Source organism: Felis catus, chromosome E1 (genome assembly GCF_018350175.1).
Source record: "Felis catus isolate Fca126 chromosome E1, F.catus_Fca126_mat1.0, whole genome shotgun sequence".
Taxonomy (NCBI): domain Eukaryota; kingdom Metazoa; phylum Chordata; class Mammalia; order Carnivora; family Felidae; genus Felis; species Felis catus.
The window spans coordinates 41,520,329-41,538,735 of record NC_058381.1 but is presented as its reverse complement, the minus strand read 5'-3'; the positions used below and the strand labels follow the sequence as shown (position 1 = coordinate 41,538,735).

The 18,407-nt window shown below is 42.6% G+C and overlaps 1 protein-coding gene across 9 annotated transcripts in view; it reads left to right on the top strand.

Annotated features, from left to right (window-relative positions):
• The window catches only part of BRCA1 (BRCA1 DNA repair associated), a 58,787-nt gene extending 42,295 nt beyond the window's left edge, over positions 1-16,492 (top strand). For all 9 annotated transcript variants that reach the window (XM_019817934.2, XM_045044988.1, XM_045044991.1 and 6 more), the window contains exons 15-23: positions 360-670; positions 3,175-3,262; positions 5,435-5,512; positions 6,005-6,045; positions 8,762-8,845; positions 12,848-12,902; positions 14,734-14,807; positions 15,173-15,233; positions 16,093-16,492. In XM_019817934.2, coding sequence (XP_019673493.2) covers positions 360-670; positions 3,175-3,262; positions 5,435-5,512; positions 6,005-6,045; positions 8,762-8,845; positions 12,848-12,902; positions 14,734-14,807; positions 15,173-15,233; positions 16,093-16,238 — 938 coding nt within the window. In that variant the 3' untranslated portion in view covers positions 16,239-16,492. The remainder of the gene's footprint in view (positions 1-359; positions 671-3,174; positions 3,263-5,434; positions 5,513-6,004; positions 6,046-8,761; positions 8,846-12,847; positions 12,903-14,733; positions 14,808-15,172; positions 15,234-16,092) is intronic.
• The last annotated feature ends 1,915 nt before the right edge of the window (positions 16,493-18,407 follow it).

Here is an 18,407-nt window from a genome sequence, read left to right as displayed (position 1 = left end):
TATTTCTTTAGTCTGTTGACTTAAACTTTCATTTTTAAAATAATGAATTATGATGAATACTATTTTTTTTTTTTAATTTTTTTTTTTCAACGTTTATTTATTTTTGGGACAGAGAGAGACAGAGCATGAAAGGGGGAGGGGCAGAGAGAGAGGGAGACACAGAATCGGAAACAGGCTCCAGGCTCTGAGCCATCAGCCCAGAGCCTGACGCGGGGCTCAAACTCACGGACCGCGAGATCGTGACCTGGCTGAAGCCCGACGCTTAACTGACTGCGCCACTCAGGCGCCCCATGATGAATACTATTTATAATTCAAATTCATTGTCGTGTGGGTTAAACTTCTTTCCTCATGCCTTTCAGAGGGAACCCCTTACTTCGAATCTGGAATCAGCCTCTTCTCTGATGACCCTGAGTCTGATTTCTCTGTGGACAGAGCCCCAGAACCGGTTCATGTTAGCAGCATGCCAGCTTCAACCTCTGCCTTGAAATTACCCCAATTTCAAGTTGAAGAATCAGCCAAGAGTACAGCTGCTGTTCATATTACTAATACTGCTGGGTATAATAAGAGGGAAGACATTGAGGGCAAGGAGAGGCCAGAAATGATGTCTTCAACAAAAAGAGTCAACAAAAGAATATCTATGGTGGCATCAGGCTTGACTCCAAAAGAATTGGTGAGTGTATCCATATGTATCTCCCTAACAACTGAGACTTCTTAATGTAGTACAAATAGTTTTAAATAGGTACTAGCAGTGAATAACCTATGAGGAAAAATCTAGGTACCAAGAACAATTCGATGTAATTTCATTTCCATTACTCATTTCTGATCATTGGACCTAGATAAAGCTATAACATAGATTATTTTGTGTATATTTACTTAAGTAAATAATCATTAATATTAGCAGCATGTTGTAGTTTGCGATATAACATAGAACTTTTTAATTTTAATTTTTTTTATCTAAAAAAGCAAGTAGGTGTAGTATAGTGGGGTTTTTAAAAAATTGTTTTTGAAGTTTATTATTTTGAGAGACAGAGCGAGCAGGGGAAGGACAGAGAGAGAGGGAGAAAGAGAATCCTAAGCAGGCTCCACACTGTCAGCACAGAGCCTAATGTGAGGCTTGAACTCACGAACCGTGAGATCATGACCTGAGTGGAAACCAAGAGTCGGTCGCTTAGCTGACTGAGCCACCCAGGCGCCCCTGTATAGTATAGTTTTATTCCCCAGAGGAAACACCTTGGTTTACATCTGAGTGAACTTATGAGCATAATGAACTAAATCCAAAGTGGTTCCAAGCAAACTGCCAGATAGTGGCTTTTCTCCAGGGTTTGTCTCTATCTTGGCTTGTAACAATTATTCAATAGCCTGCTCTGTCGTTTCTACCCTGTAGCACCCTTCCCTCTAATTTGACATGTCCTTGGGCTCATGGTGCTACAAATGGGAATTGTTTTACATTGTAGAAAAATACCTGTTAAAATACCACTGAAATCTTGTTGCTCCTTGGGCTGAGTATAGATTTCAGACATCCTAGGACATTGACCTTCTTGTAGTTAATCACCTTTGGTATCCTTTCATAATAAAATAATTGAGTGAAAAAAAAATAATTGAGTGAATATTTCTTTAAAATCATAAGATAACACACCAGCATATCAGATGGATGCAATAGTGGGTGCCATTTATTGTACACTGAGAAATGACTGAGTCATTCTTAAGTATCTTTCTTAATATATCCTTCCTAGGCTAAGAACCATTTCTCATCCTAACTTCTCTATTGGTAGTGGCTCTCAGCATAATATTCTGTGTGGCCAAATGTATCTCACCACCAAAAGGTAAAATAAGCTGTGTCTGCCCTAGTAGATACGAATAAATTCTCATCAATAATGCTAGGGTTCCGATCTCACAAGCACGTGCCCAGATCAGCTATTTGCCCTGAAAATTCTTACCTGTGCCTGTTTATATTGTTCTTGATCATTTGCTTATGCATCTAGAATTCCCATTATTCATTGAAAATTAGCATTCCATCCTCCCTTGTTTTGTCAGTTCAGCTTTTCAGAGAAGGCTAAAATGATCTAATCTTTTCTTGCCATGGACAATTCGGAGCTGCATATTAGACTGTAAGGGACTCGGGTACGTCTTGTCTTTAAACAAGCAAAGAAGAAAACTTTTCAGCTCTATTCAGACTTGCTGAAGTGTGGTAAATTTATTATGAAAGCTGCTGACTGTAGTACACATGATTAATTCTGGAGCCCATATTAAGATGATCTTTTCAGCAGTTGCTCTTCTAACTAAACACTGTTTCAAGGCTGGGATTTCAACAATTAATCAGTTCAGAATTGCTAATGATCCTGGCAGAGGGCAGTGGCAAAAGGGGGAGGATGTCATTAGCTTCTCTAGCCTCCCTTTTTCAGTGCCCTGTGGCAGTATGGAGTGAGGCAGCTTGAAAGAAAGATGGCCTGATCTCCGTTGCAGGGTTGTGCAGCACATAAATATTGACATGGATGGCGATGGCTTGTAAATGATGGCCCTTGGTAAACAAAGTGGTTTACTACACATTAGCTACTGATTGTGTCAACCGTGTCCATAACGGATCTGGTTAATTCCTTTTACTGCCTATTGATTTTTATTTGGTTGATAGATAATAGCTAGAAGGCTTTAGCTTTCTTTCGGGAAGCATATGAATCTCTTCCAATCCTTATCCTTAAGAGAAATTGATGGTTTTTACACTGACCTTTAGAAGCATCTTGCCTTGAATGTTTTGTAACTATCAGAGGGTTGAATCAGGTTTTTAAGCCGCATATCTGTAGCGTAACTTTCTGAACAGGCTGGTTACCTCTTGGCTTACGAAGTGTAGGCTGATAAATCTAAATTATAGTAGCGTATCACTCTGCAAAGAAACTGTCTTAGGGTATCAAATGATAGTTGCTATTAAAGGGAAAAATTATTATTTTGAATCCTGGGTTGTATTTCCATGGCTACTAGCACAGACTATTTTAGAATTTTTCCCTCTGATTTATACATAATTTTTATTAAATTGCTATTTATTTTGGGACTTCAGGCATTTTAGAATAAAAGGGGTGTACCTTTTGTGAGGAAAATGGAGACTCAAAGCTAGGGTAACTAATAGCCTGAGCTCTGTACAAGAGGTAATTTATTATGATGTAATATTTGATTTGATTTCAGGTGCTTGTGCAGAAGTTTGCCAGAAGACACCAAATCACCTTAACTAATGTAATTTCTGAAGAGACTACTCATGTCATTATGAAAACAGGTATACCAAGAGCCTTTCCAGAGCATGTTGCATAAAACCACATGAAGAAATGGGAATATTTGTTCAGCATAGCATGGTTGGCAGTCTTCCAGTAGTCAGCCAATTATTTATGAGAGAAAAATAAAAGGTTTGCTACTTCCTGACCCCCTTTTGTTTGGGTTAAGATTTGGAGAATCAGGAGCCCAAACGATGAACCACTCCTAGTCCACTCTGCCTGGACCACACTGTGTGAAGGGCTTTCTGATAAAGCACAGCCCAAGTCCTGGAGGAACAAATGGGGCAAAGAGGAGAATGAAGCGAGCCTGCGCTCAAAATCCAGGCAGTTGGAAACGCTAGCTCCCTGTCCACTCTGTCTCCTAGCTCTACTCCGCACACCCAGTTTGAGTGTGGTTGGAGTTTTTCAGGATCCAAGTCCACTGTCAGTTCTGAGGTAGCTTAGCATAGGAAACAGGAAAAAGAGAAGGGGAAATTCGTTTGTCCTACACCTTCCCCTTTTCCAGTCTTAATTATGGCTTTTGTGATAACGGAGACCTCAGGCTTTGAACTAAATCTAAGTAAACATTTCAGGGCTGCTGAAAAAGCTCATTTGAAATTGGGCCTTATTAATAGAAGCCTAGTGTCCAGAACAAGCGAAGTGAAAATCCTGACCCCCCCCCCACCGCATTCTCTGCTGGAGGGGCTGCCTGGAAGGTGTGTGCTCTGCTTTGAGCACCATACTTCCTTTTGAAGCTGGTCACTGACAGACTAGAGTGTTTACCCAGAGGTAGATGATGAGGATGGGGGAAAGGAATTCAAAGCAGTGTCATTTGAAGAACAGGTGAAGGAACGGAAAGACTTAAGGGAACAAGACAGCTGTCTTCCAATATTTGAAGAGCTGATTTCTGGAAGAGGAGGTGGACTCACTTCTTGGGCTCCAAAAAGATGCAGATTGGAGTTCAATTCTCAAAGCCTTTCTCACAAAACTGACTCTCTGGAAATACAGTGGTCCTCTCCAGGGTGTTTCTGTCATGTAGCTGCAGGCACTTGAGCATAGGGTCCAGACTCCTTGGCAGGGACACATTGCCCTAAAACCTCTAAGATCTTAGGTTTCTACTGTACAAAGACCATACCACAGGGTAAGAGGATAATGCTCACAGGCATCAAATGCCACAACAAGATACTTTGAGCGAAGTAACATTTTAGAGATGGATGTCAGTAAAGTTTAATATAGCTTAAGCTAGCTATAGTTGTGGATCAAAGCTGCTGAAAGGTGAAAAGAAAACTTTAAAATATATATTAAATCTAAAGTAGTTCAGTCTTTAAACTCAAAGAAAATACAACATTTGCTACTTTTAACCTAAAAAGGAGCTAAGATTTCTGGGTTTAAAGCATATTACTAAATCAACTTGTACAACAGGTAAAAAGCTCTAAAATTTGAAGAAGAAAAAAAAGGGCTTTTAAAAAATCTGTGAAGGATTCTGGGAGAGAGAATGACTATTGCTTCTACTGGCAGATGGCCTACTGTGTTTAGGATTTAGTTAAATACATTTCTCCTGTTTAAAACTAAGTGTTCTTTCCTCAGTTTGCTTAGTTCTTAAAAGGAGGCCTTTGAAATGCTAAGAAAAACAGAACTGATTCTTCAGCTACTACCTTCTGAAGTACATAGAAAAGAGAAAAGCTGTGAAAATAGTCTATTTTTCCTGTGCCTCTCAGGGGACTTAGAAATTAAGGGGTTAGGATTCCCCAGGTAGAAGTTCTGGGTGGTGAAACCTTGTCGCTTACATGGACATTTCAGATTCAGGATTTCAATAATGCTGCTTTTGTCTCCTTTCACATTTTGCCATCCAGTAAAACAGATCTTCCCTAGCCACGTGTATCAATACTACTGATAAGGGTGATTTCTTCAACACAATGACAGTCGTCTTTAGCCAGCGTTGGCACCTGGAAGATAGAGCAGACCTTTCCTGTGGTCTCAACCTCCTATCAGCCTTTCCCAGGCCTCCAAAGATGCACACTTGCTGCTTATAATTAGGGTGCTTCTGGCCTCTGAGCCTATCACCTGGGCTGTCAGAATCCTCAATCCGGATTGATCTCAAGTAGCATAAGTTGCTAGGGGCACTTTAGCTTCTTAAAGCAGAACTTGCTGATTTTTGTTTTCAACTGCTAATCCTTTGGATGTTTTTCATCCTGCAGATGCTGAGTTTGTGTGTGAACGGACACTGAAATATTTTCTGGGTATTGCAGGAGGACGATGGGTAGTTAGCTATTTCTGTAAGTACAATATAATGTCCCCCCTCCTCCCTTTAACACCTCAGAATTGCATTTTTACACCTAACGTTTTTACACCTAAGGTTTTTGCTGATGCTGAATCTGAATTACCAAAAGGTCTTTAATGGTAATACTAAACTAGCTTTATCTTGAATGCATATCTCTTTGTTCGGATAAAGCTGGTGATGTTGGGGAAAATGGATTTCTTTTTATAACTAATACGACCTAATCTGCTGCTAGCAATGTTAGCATAGGAACTAAGGATTTATTTAATAGCAGGCAGAAATCCATGTGCAGCAGGCACTTTTATAATGTTTAAATTAAGCCACCACTGTGTCTCCAGAAGGAAATCTATTAAGGGGCTATTGCTTTAGAGAGAGGACCTCTACTCAGTGTTGCCCTCTGTGCTGTACGGTATCGCTTCACCATCCACCTCCGTGAAAAGAGCATGTTCTTCTGCCTTTGTGTGACCTGTGTTTTCTGTCCTCTCTTTAGGGGTGACCCAGTCCATTAAAGAAAGAAAGATGCTAGATGAGGTAGGTACTTGATCTTACAAACTAATCAGAAAGACTTGGTGCCACTGAGTCACAAAATCATTGAATACTTCTCTGTTTCGTTTTTTTATACTGCTTTCCAAAGACTTTCCTTGACAATGTGGACCATCAAGAATTACGCAGAGCAAACCAGGAAATTCTGCATTCTCACTCATTTGTTTAAGTGTCAATAGAGGGGCGCCTGGGTGGCTCCATTGGTTAAGCGTCCGACTTCGGCTTGGGTCATGATCTCGCAGTCCATGAGTTCAAGCCTCGCTTTGGGCTCTGTGCTGACAGCTCAGAGCCTGGAGCCTGCTTCGGATTCTGTGTCTCCCTCTCTCTGTGACCCTCCCCCATTCATGCTGTCTCTCTCTGTCTCAAAAATAAATAAACATTAAAAAAAAATTAAGTGTCAATGGAAACAATCCTTTTCTCAGAGGAAGGAAAAGGAATTTATTTTTTTTTAAACATGAAGATTTTATTTATTTTTTATTTTTTTACTGTTTGTTTATTTTTGAGAGAGATAGACACAGAATGCGAGTGGGTTGGGGCAGAGAGAGAGGGAGGCACAGAATCTGAAGCAGGCTTCAGGCTCCGAGCTGTCAGGACAGAGCCTGACGCAGGGCTCGAACTCACAAGCTGTGAGATCATGACCTGAGCCGAAGTCAGACACTCAACCGACTGAGCCACCCAGGCACCCCAGGAAAAGGAATTTATAAAGCAGAAAGAAAGACCCATAAGCTTAAGAAACAGGCCCACCTAAATCTTACATTCATATACCTTGGTAGAAAACTGTTGTTGAAGAGAAACCCTTCATATTAACATGCAGATGTATCTACTTAAAAATCAGATTCCTTCAAAGGGATGTTACTCTTTATGATCCTAAGAACAGTGAGAGGTAAATAAGACAGGGTGTAGGAGGAAGAATCATTTTAGAACAGAGCCATCTAAGAACTGCTGGTGACAACAGACAAGGCAAAATAAAATTAGCAAAAGCAGTTTTAAGCTATTATGCACTATTTAGCATATTTATAATTAATTAAATGGCATTTTGTTGGTTTTAACTTTGATTCAGTGACCTAACATGGTTGGGAGCCTACTATGTCCTGGACACCAGGAATAGAGCAGTAGATAAGACTGCTGGGTCCCTGCTCTGGTGGGATTCATGTTCTATTGAGGGGAGACATACAATAAATAAAGATACATTTAAAATACCAATAAATACTATGGAATAAAAACTTTAAAAAATGATAGTAGCCAAATAATAAAAAATACATACATACATACATACATACATACATACATACATACATACTATGGAGAAATAATATAGAACAACAGACTAGCAGCTGACTAGGGACAGAGGTTGACTACTTAAGGAGACCAGCGAAAGCTTTCTGAAAGCTTGAGCCGAGGCTTAAATAAAAAGAATTGGCCTGGAAAAATGTAGGAAACAAATGTTAACAGGCAGAAGAACTGCAAGCATAAATGTCTTGAGGTAGGAATGAGTTTGGTTTATTAAAGAAAAATAGGCCAGTGTAGCTGGAGAGTAGTAATTGCCAAATTCTATGTAGAGAGCAGAGGTTGGACCAGGGGTTGGAGAAGATCACGGGCAAGGGCCAGATCACATAGGATTTGGTGGAAGTCATGGTAAGGAATTTGACTTTTATTTGTAGGGTAATTGGAGGCATGGAGGTGGGAAGAAGAGGTTGATTTACGTTTGGGGATAGGACCTACTGAAGGGTTAAATTTGGAGGATGAGGTAAAGGGAGGCATTCAGGGGCTAACACTTAGGGTTTGGGCCTGAACGAGAATGGGTGCCAGTAATAGTAAATCAGATCATGAAGATATGGAGGAGGAGCACCCTGAGGGGGAAGAAGTAGAATCAAGAGCTCTGTTTTAGACTGAATTTGGGGATGTATATTAGACTTCCAGGTAGAGAGCTTAAGTAGGCACAGGGGTGCAATCAGGACAAGGAATTTGAGGGTCAGCTTCAAACAGATGACATTTTTAGCACTAGACTCTTCTCACTCAAGTGACTACGAAATGTTAAGTGTTCTTTCCTCTAATAACAGCCTGTAGTTACACTCATGACTTTGTCTTCCCTACAATCAAGTGTCAGTCAGAATTGTTCCCGAGCATTCTTCCCCAAAATTCTCCCAAAAGCTCTAACCTCCCCAGTCACATTATTCTTTACTTCCTTGTCCTTGACCAGTCAAAATAGTGATTATGAAAAGCCTGTAACTTTCTTTACTGGGTTAAATCTATATTTTATCATTTTGGTCTCATTAACTGTAAATCTCTCGATGGAAATCTGAGAAGCCCTTATTTCTTTAGATGGTAATACACAGTTGATTTAAGAGATCAGGAATTCTCCAGTTATCTTTATAACAGCACAGTATTAGCAGTTTAATCTAAATGCTAAGTGAATGTTTTGAGAAGAGATAGATGTTAAAAATTAAAATATGTTAAGTCCCAATGAGGTGAAAAGCCAATTGTTAATTTCTGCCCACAAAGATTTACTTCAGTGAATTGATTTCAGCAGCTGAGATGCTGGTCATTTCATTCAGTCCACCAAAAAGAATGATTTTGGGGGGTGGGAGTAGGGTTGTCAAAATTTGACAGTACTGAATTCCTTAATACGACTTATCTACTCCACTTCCATTGAAGGAGGTTTCTCTTTCTCTGATCCCTGTGGTGTGCGTTGGTTTTTTTCCAGCATGATTTTGAAGTCAGAGGAGATGTTGTCAATGGAAGAAACCACCAGGGTCCGAAGCGAGCAAGAGAATCCCGGGACAGAAAGGTAAAGTCCCCCTCTGCCTTGTTGTCAAAAACCCCACCCATACCCCTGCATTCCAGTCCCCTTGGTAGAGATGGTCTCATTCATCTGTGAGGGGCACTGGATACTCACTTGCTGGAGTTCTAACTAGTGCTTCCATGTAGGCTCTTTTTTAGTTGTCCTAGCCCTGTAATAAGGTAAATAAGTATTATCTCCATTTTATGAATGAAGGAGCTTAGACGTGTAGAGAAGCTATGTACTTTGGACCCCAGTCTAGGATTCAAAACTCAGCTGATAAGGGGCAGAGCTGGAATTTGAAACAGATGTGAATCTAAGGCCGTTGCTCTTTCCACTTCACTGTGGTGTCTTCCTCTAAGGTAATGTGGTCACTGCTGTGAGGGGGATGTACAGTGCTGTCTGTGGAAGCACAGAAGAGAAAGTGTTTGCTAATCAGTAGCTAACATCTTTATAACCTACACCGTATGCTAGGGTCTGCTCTAAACACTCGATCATATTTTAACTAATTAACAATTTTACAGTAGCCCTATGAGGTGTATACTATAATTATACCTATTTTATAGATGAGAAAATTGAAAGCTCAGAGAGATTGAGTAAATTGCCCAAGCTCACAGAGCTAGTTGGGAACTCATGACTAGTTGAACTCATGCAGTCAAGCTCCAGAATCTGAGCTCTTAACAATACCATAGTTTCTTGGGACATGCGGCTGGCTCAGTCCGTGGAGCATGCGACTCTTGATCTCAGGGTTATAGGTTTGAGCCCCATGTTGGGTGCAGAGATTACTTAAAAAAGTAAACTGTTAGGACTCCTGGGTAGCTTAGTCAGTTAAGCATCTGACGTCGGCTAGGTCACGATCTCACAGTTTATGAGTTTATGCCCCACATTGGGCTCTCTGCTGTCTCACTGTGGAGCCCGCTTTGGACCCAGATCCTCTGTCTCCCTCTGTCTGCCCTCCCCCCCACCACCCCGACCCCCTGTGCATGTGCACTCTCACTCTCAAAAATAAACAAAAAATAAAATCTTGAGGCACCTGGTGGCTCAGTTGGTTGAGCATCCAACTCTTGATTTCAGCTCAGGTCATGATCCCAGGGTTGTGGGATTGAGCCCTGTGTCGGGCTCTGCACTGAGCATGGAGCCTGCTTAAGATTCTCTCTCTCTCTCTCTCTCTCTCTCTCTCTCTCTCTCTCATATATAAATAAATGAAATGAAATGAAGTTTTAAAAAGAGGAGCACCTGGGTGGCTCAGTCAGTTGAGGGTCTGACTCTTGGTTTCAGCTCAGTCATGATCTCACGGTTTCGTGAGTTCTGGCCCAGTATCGAGCTCTGTGGTGACAGTGTGAAGCCTGCTTGGGATTCTCTGTCTCCCTCTCTCTCTGCCCCTACCCCATTTACACTGTCTCTCTCAAAAATAAATAATAAACTTTTTTTTTTAATCTTAAAAAAGAAATAATACTAGGGGTGCCTGGCTGACTCAGTTGGAAGAGCATGCAGCTCTTGAACTTGGGGTCATGAGTTCAAGCCCCATGTTGGGTCAGAGATTAAATATATACATATATACATACATATATACTTTTAAAAAATCTTAAATGTACAATACCATAGTTTCTTGGAAAGTCATAGATTTCACAGAGGAAAAAATAGGTTATTCTAACAATTTTACAAATGAAGGCCTAGAGGCCCAGGAAGACTCCGTGATTTTTCCCAGATCACACTGTAGCAGATTATGGAGGCAAAGCATTGTCTCTCTGTCAGGGAGAAGTCCAAGCATGGTTTTGCATCTGCCTGTCAGGCCTGAACCTGCTGCTTTCTCAGGTCACTGACTGAGCCCTTCCATGCCTAGTCTGCATTTCTTCTTTTTTAAAAGTTTGTCTTTTTTTCTTCCTTTTTTAAATGGGCATTTTAGAACATCCCCATACGGAGCACTGTCTGTCCCTTTATAGAACTTGAGAAAGAACCAGTGGAGGAGATTTTCTAGGGAAAACTGCTTTGGGAGAGCTCTGAACCCTTGAGCCCATCCCCACCCTCTAAACCTATCAAGTAACTTCCAGATGCCAAGGAAAGCTATTGGCCCTGTTTCTGCTTCTGCCTTCACTCCAGGGGAGTTCTGTGTGAGCCAGCCATTTGTTTTTATTCCACTGTACGCAAGGCCGAATTAGCACCAGATTCTTCCTCCTTCAAAGGAAATTCCAGCGTTTGAGGGTTTTCCCTAAATTTGGGATGGCAGTGATGGAAGGTGCCCGGTCAAAGTAATGATGTTCTGAAAATACTAAATGTCACTGTAATATTTTCCTGTGGAAGAGAAATGTATTTGTAGTTGTAGAAGTGAAACTTCAGATTTCTAAACTCATCTCCTAACTAGCCATCCTCATCAGTGAGTGTCAGCTTGGATACAAAAATTCCTAATCTTTTGTACTTTTCACAGCAATGTTGGGCTCCAGACGGCTGCTTGGGGACAGCTTTTAGCATTATGAGCATCTAGATCCTGTCAACAGGTTGGGGATGCAGTTTATTCATACAGATACTGAGAATGGCATATATGGAGGCTGTCACTTAAAACAGAAACAGACTTGTCCTGCTGCTCTTCTTATTCCTTTGGCTGTAGTTAAAATGGGGGTGGGGAGGCTCATTTCGTAAAAGGCCATGATGAGTTTTTAGCTCCTGAGTTTTCTGTACCCCCATCTCTCTTATTTAAACAAGGTGAGTTCCAGGCCTAGGCAGTCTTTTTAGTGGAATAGGGAGAAAGAGGGTCAAGAGAATGATGTTTACCCAAATGGTATCTGTCCAGCCAACTGACACAACTTGAGATTTCTTTTAAATGATATGCTAGTGCTTGCCTAAGAATCTGTGCCAATTCGTGTGTAAGAATTTGCCTGTCCAACACCATAGCCACCAGCCACATGCCGCCGTTTTGAAATTTAGATAACTAAAACTAAATAAAATAGGAAGTGTAGGTCCTCACCCACCGTGACCACATTTCAAGACCTTGGTAGCTACATGTGACTTGGGCACCTTATTAACACAAATAGAGAACATTTACATCATCACAGAAAGTTCTTTTGGGCAGTGCCAGCCAGCACTGTATGTAAGTGGAAGAGGCACCTTGGAGGCACAGTATAATCTGTGTCTCCTGGAAACCAGGCAGTCAGGTCAGCTCAATGAGGAGAGGCAGAACCAGGCTTCACTTCTAGATTAGATTAACTTCTAGATTAAAAATGGTTTAGGTTGCCTAAAGGAACAATGGCTGTTCTTAAAACAGTGTGAAGGCAGGAACAGATGTTCAGAGACCAGAGAAAGAGGAGAAAAAGAGCATGTAAAATCAACATAGACCTCTCTGACAGTTAGAATTATGGTTAGTATTGATGTACCAAGTCTGCATAAAAACACCAAACTGCAGCTAAAAGCTTGAATATCTAGCCATCCAAGACTTTTATTAAATATAAAGAAGGCCCAGGTTTTTTGGGTCTCTAACGAGAAATGAAGTCACCAGGAAGGAGCCCGGGCCTGATTGGTGGAGAAGTGGAAAGCTCAGCCTCTGAATAACAAAGAGTGACCGTAGTGTGGACCAATTACTCACACACTTTTAAAAAGTCCTCTAAGGGGCACCTGGGTGGCTCAGTCAGTTAAGCGTCCGACTTAGGCTCAGGTCATGATCTTGCGGTTCCTGAGTTCAAGCCCTGCGTCGAGCTCTGTGCTGACAGCTCAGAGCCTGGAGCCTGTTTCAGATTCTGTGTCACCCTCTCTCTCTCTGACCCTCCCCCGTTCATGCTCTGTCTCTCTCTGTCTCAAAAATAAATAAACATTAAAAAAAGAAAAAAGTTCTCTAAAATCCATCCACGTTCTGACATTACACTGATTGTCTCCGGGACATAGCAGAAGTTATCAGGTGGTAAAGAAAAAAGAAAGTCCTTCATTTTCGAGAGTCTCTTTATGCTGTTTTTTTATAAAATGCATACTCTTTTATAATTGGTGTTTCTTTCCCTTCCTCCTTCTGTGCCACTCTTCTCCCAGATCTTCGGGGGCCTAGAAATCTGTTGCTATGGGCCCTTTACCAACATGCCCACAGGTAAGAGGCCGGGAGAAGTGGCGAGTCCAGCACCAGCCTTTCCCCTTACATGGTAAAGTGTTACAGGAGAGGCCATCCCTTTTAAGGGGGTTCCTCAGGTTGGTGAGCTGTTCTAGAGGTTTTTCTATTTCTCTACCACCCATCAGGCAAAACTGTGCTTAAACGTTTTCCTGTGGCAAAAAAAAACAGCCCTGTGCCCCTTCCTGAGAGCTAGAAGTCAGTGAAAAGTTAAGTTCTAGGATGCAGTGTTCTATGCTGAGGTGGGATAGAGCTGCCCTTCTTGCCCTTTGCTTTAAGAAAGGAGGGAAGTAGGGGCGCCTGGGTGGCGCAGTCGGTTAAGCGTCCGACTTCAGCCAGGTCACGATCTCGCGGTCCGTGAGTTTGAGCCCCGCGTCGGGCTCTGGGCTGATGGCTCGGAGCCTGGAGCCTGTTTCCAATTCTGTGTCTCCCTCTCTCTCTGCCCCTCCCCCGTTCATGCTCTGTCTCTCTCTGTCCCATAAATAAATAAATAAACAAACAAACAAACAAACAAAAAAAAAATTAAAAAAAAAAAGAAGGGAGGGAAGTCATAAGTTAGGGAGAAGATACCTTTCAGATTTGTAAATGTTAAGAAGGAATTCTGCTCTTCCTAAACCATCTTCATTTGATACTAAGAAGCAAACACAGCGGCTGCATAAGCCCTGTGGGCCTGGGGCCCCACACAGGCCCAGAGCAGGCAGGGGAAGACTCTGCATGAACATTTTCTAATTAACTTTGACATTGAATGTGATGTTATGGTTAGGAGTGCTGTGGGGCTCAACTCTGCAGTGTGTAGCGCTGAGGCCCTGGTATGTGTATAGGTTTGGTTTGTTCTCTTCAAAACAAAGTCCGCCCACCTTTGCTTCTGTGCCCCCTTCCACCCCAGGGATCAGGTTCTCTTGCTCCTCAGAAGATGGCCTTGGCATCTAGTCAGGGACAGATGAGCAGCCCCAAGAGGGCCTGGCAAAGTAATTTTGCTTCTGTCTTCTTTATTGGTTATTGATTGGATTTTTATGAAATTTCCAAGTGCCACTTGAGGATTTCTCAGTGTTTTTGTTCTTTGGTGTAATGAAAACCAGGTCTCTAGCAGGTATCATTTTAGAGATGAGTCTGTTGACCTCGGTTTATTCAGACAAATAGGAGCACCTCAGCAATCCCCAGAGAGGCCCAGAAGCCATTCATTGGTCGGTTCTGCTGATTTTCCAGGTGCAAGGGGAACATCTGTATAATCCCTTTTGGTTTCTGTTCCCCTGAATGTGTTGATTCCAGCTCAGCACGTAGCCCTTCCCCACTGATGTGCTGAGTCTCTGTCCAGGATGATGTGTATTTTTTTTTTTTTACTGAATGAATTATCTTCCTGTCTCTTGACATTTACAGTAATTACCACCAAGTATGGTGCTCTTGGTGGCCGTGATTATCAATTACCAACACAGAATTAGGCAGGGAGGGAGGGAAGGCAAGTGAGCATTTTTTCACAGTATCTTAGCCAGCAATTTAGCAATTTAAGGGAAATTAGATCTTGGATTCTTTTCTTCCAAAGTGTTTTATTTGAGAGACTGTCAAACCTTATCTGCCAGGTGGCCTTTTGGGGGACCAATAACCAGAGTAGGTAGCATATTGGTGGCAAATTGACTTAGAATCCATACCTGGTATAGATTCTAGGTCAAGGCCTCTCTGTCCTTTTAGAGCAGAGAGGGGAGTCTCCCACTGAGAAGTCTTGCTGTAAGCCTTCATCCAGAGGAGCATGGGGTAGAGGGCACAGGCTAAATGTGTAGAGTACTGTGGTGATTTTAGGTCTGTGTGTGCTATTTAGATCAACTAGAGTGGATGGTGCGCCTCTGTGGGGCTTCTGTGGTGAAGAGGCCTTCGTTATTCACTCTCAGCAAGGTAAGTGATGCCCTGCCAAATATCTGTCCTATGATTGAGCAAGGCTGGTTGGTACCCATCCATCCCTACGAACCCTGCCAGTGGACCTCAGAAGTCTCTCTGCCCTGAATCTTCTCTGACCATGTACCAGTGCCAGAAGATGCCATCTGTGGAGGATGAGTAAGGGCTTGAGTTCTCCGAGTATTTAATTTATTGAGGGAAGACTCTCCCTCCAACCCTTCCTTTTTGCCGTGTGCCCATCCCCCTCCTTTCTGTGGTTGCACCTAAACTAGTCTGCTTCAGCAAACTGTCAAGAAATGGTGAAGTGACTGTTCTAAAAGCTCTGCTCTGATACCATCAATGCTGTTTCCTTCCCGGGGATACAGGCTACTCACCCAGTTGTGGTCGTGCAACCGGATGCCTGGACAGAGGACAGTGGCTTCCATGGTAAGTCTTGCTATAAGCCTTTGTCCAGAGGAGTATGGGTTGCAGGGCCCAGGTTAAGTATGAACACTATGGTCATTTTAGGTCTAAATGTCCTGATTTGATCAACCGGAGTAGATGGTGCACCTGTGTGGGGCTTTAGAAGGCCATAGGAATGTGCCTATGACATATGGGATCTGTGTGATGAGTTTGGGTCACCACAGGTCACCCATTGTTTGACTAACACAGTTCTCAGCATCTTCTAGGTGCTTAATGAATATTTGAATGAATGAATGCATGCATGTATGCATGCATGCATGCCTAAAATGACTTTTCAAAAGTTTTTGTGGTGTCTTTTGTGTTATAAAAGTAAGGCATGAACTATTTCCATTGGTGGAGGTTAAATATTAATCAATGTTCATCACATAAAATATAAATGAACACAAACACAACAAAATAATCCCAGTAATCTCACCACTTGAAGATGGTGATGGTAAAATTCTACGAGGCATGCGTGCGTATATATGTACACACATGTATTTCACACAGATGTGATCGCGCTCATCATCTGTTTTGCTTTCTCTCCTAAGATGTTGCAAAACCATTAAACTGCAGTGCTGTTTTGCTCTCTGGTGACTTCCTTTAACAGATTGGAGCTCATGTTACTAAAGTTGCCAGAGGCTGTAGGCTTTCACCAGCAGTCACTCCTCAGGCTTCTAAATAAGGTCCTATGTCCTGAAGCATTACTTAAGATCAACCGTTTTGCACCTACCTCAGTAACACTGTGAACTCATAACAACCAGGTCCCCAGGAGTAGATTGACAAGAGTCTGGCCTGGGAAAATGTGAATTGACTAATTTCTGTTTGCATTCTTTGTCCCCAGCGATTGGGCAGATGTGTGAGGCACCTGTGGTGACCCGAGAGTGGGTATTGGACAGTGTAGCCCTCTACCAGTGCCAGGAGCTGGACACCTACCTGATCCCCCAGATTCCCAGAGCTACTGCTGACCTCAGCCAGCCATGTGTGTAGCGTATAGGGCCTGTCACCACAGGACCCCAAGAATGATCGTAAGAAGCAGTCGTTTTCCAGGCCCTGGGAGCTCCTCTTCAGTCTTTCCACAGTCCCGGTTACTGAATATTTTATATACATCAGCCTGAGAAGAAATTCTGGTATGCAAGGGGCCCTTAAAGATTTTCTGCTTCAAGTCTCCCTTTGAAATCTACCATGAGCACAAAATTGTGGTAATTTTTCACCTGAAAAGAATTTAAAACCATTTAAACGCCGCCAATTGAGCAAGATGCTGATTCATTATTTATCAGCCCTATTCTTCGTACTGGGGATGTTGGCTTAGAGCTGGAGGCACAGAATGGCTGGCCTCAGGAGAATAGCTGGTCTCCCTAAGTTTGCTTCCCTAAAATCCTGTGTTCATAAAGGCCAAGAGTTAGACCCTTCAGTGGGAAGCAAGTACTTGGGGAAATCTGTGATGTGACTTAAAATCAGAACAGCCCTTGGGCGGCTCTCAAATGTTGGAGTGGATGGAGCTTGGGTGGGGGCCTGGAGGGATTCAGAGGCAGGTAATGGATATAAATATGAACCTTGAGGGTTTGAGGAAAAGGGAGTCGTCCTGCCCTTTAGAAATCCAGATTTCTAAAAGATTTCTTAGCACTGATATGCTCTGAAATAGCAGAATCTTTTCAAGAACTGATGTCCAAAGAGGGTCTTCTAATTCCCCATTAGAAATAAATACAGTGTTGGGGCGCCTGGGTGGCACAGTCGGTTAAGCGTCCGACTTCAGCCAGGTCACGATCTCACGGCCCGTGAGTTCGAGCCCCGCGTCAGGCTCTGGGCTGATGGCTCGGAGCCTGGAGCCTGTTTCCGATTCTGTGTCTCCCTCTCTCTCTGCCCCTCCCCCGTTCATGCTCTGTCTCTCTCTGTCCCAAAAATAAATAAATGTTGAAAAAAAAAATTAAAAAAAAAAAAAAAGAAATAAATACAGTGTTTATTGTTGTAGCTCTGATATGTCACCCATTCTTCTTGAAATACAAGATCTCTGACAGGGATATTTCATGTCTATAAAATGACGGCTCCCACCAGGAAAGGAGCTGTTGCTTTCCTTGTAATTTTCTTCTTTTTGCTTCCTATTGCCGAACTGTACAGCTTCATAAATAATTTTGTGTGCTGAAGGAAGAGAAAGTGTTTTTCATAAACTCATTATCCAGGCCTGTTTATAGCTGTTGGAAGGACTAGGTCTTCCTTAGCCCCCTAGTGTGTGAGGGCAGTGCAGACTTGACTGTACAAAATACATTTTGTAAATGTTGTTGCTGTTCACCTGCAAATAAATTTGCTTTCACTTTCACCAAGCATGACTTCTTGAAGCTTACAGCTACAGATTTGCTCAGACCCTAGTACCAACTCCTAGCGTTATCAAGGGGGCTTTGGTACCTATTATATTTTCTATTTCTGCCATTGCAAATTGTCACAAATCTAGTGGCTTAAAATAAGAGCCATTTATTGTCTCACAGTTGTTTTTTTTTTAATTTTTATTTATTTTTGAGACAGAGACAGAGCATGAACGGGGGGGGGGGGGGGGGGGGGAGGGTCAGAGAGAGAGGGAGACACAGAATCTAAGCAGGCTCCAGGCTCCGAGCTGTCAGCACAGAGCCTGACGCGGGGCTCGAACTCACAAACTGTGAGGTCATGACCTGAGCCGAAGTCAGACGCTTAACCGACTGAGCCACCCAGGCGCCCCTGTCTCACAGTTCTGTATGTCAGAAAGCCGAGTTGGCTCAACTGATTAGTTTCACAAGACCGAAATCAAGGCAACAAGGCTGTGTTCCTTTCTAGAGGCTCTGGGGATGAATCAGCTTCCAAGCTCATTTCATGTTGTTGGCCAGAATGTTCCTTGCAGTTGTGGGACTAAGATCCCTGTTTAATGACTGGCTGTTGACCAGAGGTCATCCTTAGCTTCTTCCACATTCCTAGGCTCATCAGCCCCTACCTCCATCTTCAAAGCCAGCAACCATGGTCAAAGCTTTCTCATGTTTGGAGTCTCTCTGACTTCCCCTTCCTCATCTCTCTGACTGCCAGATCTAACTCCTGTCAGAGAATTTTTAATGTTTATCTATTTTTGAGAGAGAGAGACAGAGACAGAGAGCGAGTGGAGGAGGGGCAGAGAGAGAGGGAGACACAGAATCCGAA